We start from the raw sequence: 5,660 nt of genomic DNA, 5'->3' as shown, positions 1-5,660 counted from the left end.
GTATGGGCAAACCCATTTTTAAAGCTCTAGCTAGGTAGAGGTGTTTGTAGTGGTTTCCCATTGGGTCAATAATGTTAATACATCTTTTTGTGCTACTCCTAGGGCGACAAGAAGATAAGAAAACACAATTGATTTTAAGCAGAAAAGTCATCTGGTTTATATTGTGACGATGATATTTGTGCATCAATAAATTATTCAAAAATATTTCTCACAAAGCCAAAAAGATAGAATTTTAATATTTTTATTTATCAATGATATTCACTAAAATCACTACCCAATCCTAAAATGGATATCTAAATTGATCAACTTTATTTGAGTTTGTTTAAGTTCTCAAACTTTATTTGATTAGGTTTGTGGGTTATAAAAAAAATTATTTTATTTTAAAAATCTTAATTAAATTTAAATACTTGAATATCTCTAAAATAATAAAATTATAACACAACATATCATTCAATACTTAAAATACAACCACAAATACAATAAAACATTTATATCTATTAAATTAGCATCAAATTTTCAAATTTAATCCAACAACTAAATTTTAACTATACATAAATAGTAAAAAAGTATCTTAAATATAAATTTGATCATTTATCTTTTACTTAATATTTTTTTTGGTTATTTATATTCTTTTTTTGTATTCATTTTAGTCCTTTATCTTTTATAAGTGGTCTATTTTAGTCATTTTCACCACAACTCTTTCAAACAAATATATAATTATTATCATGAACTATTGAGATCAAATATCAATTTAATTATAAAGTTAAGTATGCAATCTTAATAAAGATAAATGAAGATACAATAAACTCATATGAATGTTATTTATTTCAAAGAGTTTATATGTTTCAAATCATGCAAGAAGATTTATTTCAAGTGCAAACTTATTATTGGTTTAACTGAATATATTTTTGAAAGAATATTATACTTGGCAATTATTAGAAGATATTTTCATATATTATAATTTTTGTTATGATTGTGGCATGAACTAAAATATAACACCTATAAAAGTTAAATGACTAAAATGAATTAATTAAAATCAAAATAAATAACCAAAACTTATATTAACTAAAAGATAAATGAATAAAATTATATTTAACAAAGCAAAATATATAAGTAACGTCAATAAATTAAATTTGTGGATTTAAAAGATTAATTCTATTACCCGAATCAAACATCATTAAATTTAAATGAATTGATTCAATTAAACTCTTACTTAAATGAATTGAGTCAAGATGATGCAGATAGAATTAGTTTGAAAATTTGAATTGGTGGATTATTTTCATAATGTTTAGGCCACACCTACTAACATTGATAAATAAGGTATTAGTTCAGTTGTTATTGATGGTTAATTAATTAATTATTGAATAAACAAATGCTAAAATTAAATTCCTGATCGGTAGAAATAAAACAAACGCGAGTCCTGCGATGATTGTGAATTAGGAATTTAACTGACAAAGAAGATGTTCAACTATTTTTTGTAATAAAATTAACAAATAATTATTAATACTAATTATTTATAAATAAATAAAAAAACATAAAACAAATAAATAGAAACTAGAATTCCTGAGTAAAAAAAAAAGAAAAAAAAAAGAACCAATTACATTACATTATTATTCATTATTCATTATTCATAATAACTAGTAGTGCATAATTAGATGCTTACCCACTATTGGTAATAAAAGAAGTAATTTGATTAAGCAAAGAAAAAGCGTTGTCACAGTTTGGGTTAAACAGATGAAAAACATGATCTTCCCCTTTAGTCTCCACAATTTCAACAACACCACCCCAACCAATTTTGTGAAGCAATTCCTTATAATACCAACCCCTATCCTTCAACAAATCCTTCTCAGCAACACAAATAAGCACTTTCTTACAACCCAACTTCCCCAAATTCGGATCCTTTTCCGGGTTAATTAACGGGTCATCGGATCCAATAGTTGTTGGACACACAAAACGCCATAGATTCTCAAGCAAACCTAAATGTTCAGATTTCTCAGCCTCAGATCCAATCCTTTCCGCACCCCAAAAGTAACTATGAACCAAAACAATCCCTTCAAGATTAACACCTTGAAGCCCTTCGGTTCCGACCCGAATACCCATGTGATGTGCAATGTTAGCACCCGCACTGTCTCCTGAAAAGAACACTTTTTCAAAATCAGCGTAACGGTTAATCCATTCATCAGAACCGTTTCCGTTTATATGAGAAGCGACCCATTTAAGGGATTCCCATGAATCTTGGTAAGCTATAGGAAGAGGGTGTTCTGGTGCTCTTCTGTAATGAACGGAAACAGCGATTACATTAGTTTGAGAAACGATTGAGTTGAGGAATTTATGGTATTTTTGTGAGAAAGGTGTTTGTATGCAGAAACCACCACCGTGAAAGTAAACAAGGAGAGGGAGTTTTTGGGTTTGAATTGGATCATGGTTGTTGAGTTTAGGAATGAAGATTCTAGCGGATATGTTGTTTTCTTTTGAGATTGTAACGTCTTTGGATTCAACGTTTGTCGTTGGATCAAAAGATGGTGGAACGACGTCGCATCCTGAGAGTCTTTCTACGTGGCCGTTTCTGTAGAGTTTTAGTAACGGTGAGAGATCTAGAACTACTTCGTTTGAGCTTGAATCCATAGTATAGAGAGATAGTGAAGATATTTCCAAGGGTTTCTTCTTTACCGTTAAGGAAGGTTGAAAACTAGAACAAGTGGAAGCACTCTTTTTATGTGGAAAATTGAAGTACCTACTACATTTATATTTTCTATAGTGAAGAAGCAAATTAATATATGAAATTATATATCAATTACATTAGCTCTTGACTTTTCTAAATAGATAAATACATCATTAAAATTATATTATTTATCTATATTTTGTCTGTTAGATTTTTTTAAGTGGTAATGTAATTGAATATTTAACTTGTCAACATTTATCTCTCAATGTTTTAAAATAAATTTATCGGTGAAATTTTTATAAAAAAAATGTGATGTATTTGTCAATTTGTCGATTTAAGGATGTATTTTACAATTTTAGTGTGATGTATTTGTCAATTTATTAAATTTAAAGATTAATTTAACTGACACTAATAATTTAAAGGACTAATTTGTCTATTTACTCAATAAGTGAGGTTAGATTTTATTTGTAAAATTTTGGATAAATTGTCTCCAACCATTTAAAAGACAATTTTTTTAACATGGATCATGGATTAGCATAGTTTTTATTTAAAAAAAAGTTCAACACTCAACAATTACGACATCGTCTTTTTAAAAATTGACGTTAATATGATTCGATAAAAATAATATATATAATAAATCAACATCAATAAGGTAAGATTTTATCTATAAAAACAATAAAATTATTGACTTTTACTTATAAAGAATATCATTGACTTTTAAATATCAATTTATGTTGTATCACTTATAATATTAGTCTACCGTAGAGTTGTTTTAAACATTTCGAAAACTTTGTTTTAATCTTAAAAATTAGATCATAATAAAAATAATTATAATTTTAATAATTAAAAAAATTAAAAAAAAAATTTAATCCTATAAAACAATTCTCCATTTTTTAGTTCTTTAATATTTTATGTATTCAGTTTTAGTTGTTTTTTATAAAAAAATAATATTTTTTGCCCATTAAAAATCTTTATAAAATAAAAATAAAAATAAAAATTGATTAAAAAAACTTAGAAATTAAATTTAAAAGATCAGAATTTTATAAATATTAAAAATATATTTAACAAAAAATTCAACCTATATTATAAAAATATAAAAAATTGGTACATCACCGATTAGAGCTGACGTGCTATATATGAAAAACTAATAACATACATTAAATTTGTTATTTGGACAAGAACAGAAAATTTGGGTTTTTTTTTTCAATACCCTCTTTTTGAAAACAAAACACTAAAATACCCCTATTTGAAAAAAATATATCAAAATGCCCCATTTTTTTTCTTTACTTACAAGTCGCCATTTGGAATGGCGACTTCCTTAAGGAAGCCCGAGTTCCAAATGGCTACTTCCCACTTGATTTTTTAAAAAATGGGCATTTTGGTATATTTTTTTTAAATGGGGGTATTTTAGTGTTTTTTTTTTCAAAAAGAGGATATTGAAAAAAAAAACCCGAAAATTTGACATCATGTATAAAATACATTTAAACTAGTGTATTTTTTTCATTATCATCATCTAAGGAGAGACAAAATGTTAATAAAAAAATTCAAACCTATATTTGTACGATATCTGAAGTTGAAATTTGTGTCTGAAACCCAAAAACAAAGTTTTTTAGGCCATACACAATAGCTAGCGTAGCATTACTTGAGAAAACTAATCTTCTTTGGATGAAACATGAAAGACACCAAATTTTATAGTAACTTTAAGTACTGTCTTTTTTTTGCCCAAAAAACGAAAGCAATTAGTGCTTGAAACCCCAATTCACGGCAAGCTCAACAAACCTATTAAACATAGTCATTTTTATTATAATAGTTAGATATACTGGTTTGGTTTGTATGTTATTTTGACTAAATATTTATATTATCTCTTCTCTAGATAGTTGGTTTGATAGTTTTTTTCTTTTTTAGTTCATTCTCTTCATATAAAAGAGAATTTTAATTTTGTCCATTTGTATTTTAAGAGAGTTATTTGTCTCAAATATGTTCTCTTTGAATATGATTACACTAAAATAGTATCAGTAGCAACTACATAGCGATTGCTCATGCATCTTCTTCCTTTTAATATGTTTGTTACTTTGTGCCTCTAATTCTTCATCCCTTCAAATCCCAATTGAAGCTATCAACATGATATGCTTGATCCTTACTTCATGCATCCGAATGATAATATGTGACTTGCTCTCGTTTCTCCGCCGCTTAATAACATCAACTTCCATACCTAGTCTATTGCCATGCTCGTTGTTCTCCGATCCAAGAACAAATTTGGGTTCATTCTTTGAACCCTAGATCACCATCCAGACTATGGTCGGATTTCTATTGCATGGGTTCGGTGTAACACTATGGTCTTGTCATAGATTGCAAACTCTATTGAATTGAAAATTGCCCAGAGTATCATGTGGATGAAATATGTTGCTGAAATTTGGAAGGAATTGAAGGACAAATATCATCAAGGTGATGTTTTTTGAATCCCATATTTACAAGATGAAATATTTGTTCTCCGTTAAGGTGATTCCACTATTTCTAACTACTTTACTAGTTCGAAAAAGCTTTGGCAAGAACTTGATAATGTTTGTCCTCTACCTACATGTTCCTGTAAACCACAATGGTCTTGCACCTTGTTAACTAATATTTGTGATTATTGAGAAAACGATTACGTAATTCGTTTCCTTAAAGGTCTTAGCGAGCAATATTCGCTTGTCCGATAAAAAATAATGTTAATACATCCAATTCCTCATATCAATAAGGTTTTTTTCTATGTTTATACAACAAGAACAACAATTCTTAAATCCTACTGAGGAACCAAAATCCATTGTTGTTGTTTCTAATTTTGGTCGTAGTTTTGACTCTAGTTCTTCCTCCATTGGTGGTCGCACCTATGATGGTCGTGGTTGTTGATTAAAAGATTTTCACTCACTACAATAAACATGGTTATTTTGTGGATGTGTGTTTAAAGAAACACGGTTATCCTCCTAACTATCCATGTCCCAGTTTTGCTTCCAACAAT

General features: G+C 28.0%; 1 protein-coding gene across 1 annotated transcript; it reads right to left on the bottom strand.

The window, feature by feature from the left end:
• Positions 1-1,570: 1,570 nt before the first annotated feature.
• Positions 1,571-2,793, bottom strand: LOC101495358 (probable carboxylesterase 12). Its single transcript, XM_004505143.4, has one exon. The coding sequence runs from the start codon at positions 2,623-2,625 to the stop codon at positions 1,660-1,662; it is 966 nt and encodes a 321-aa protein (XP_004505200.1). The 5' UTR covers positions 2,626-2,793; the 3' UTR covers positions 1,571-1,659.
• Between the last annotated feature and the right edge of the window lie 2,867 nt (positions 2,794-5,660).

Source organism: Cicer arietinum, chromosome 6 (genome assembly GCF_000331145.2).
Source record: "Cicer arietinum cultivar CDC Frontier isolate Library 1 chromosome 6, Cicar.CDCFrontier_v2.0, whole genome shotgun sequence".
NCBI lineage: Eukaryota > Viridiplantae > Streptophyta > Magnoliopsida > Fabales > Fabaceae > Cicer > Cicer arietinum.
The sequence above is the reverse complement of the archived record's forward strand: the minus strand, read 5'-3'. Positions and strand labels throughout refer to the sequence as shown.

Bases quoted from the DNA above. Each gene is read 5' to 3' on its own strand.
- LOC101495358 (XM_004505143.4), bottom strand. From the start codon at position 2,625: ATGGATTCAAGCTCAAACGAAGTAGTTCTAGATCTCTCACCGTTACTA.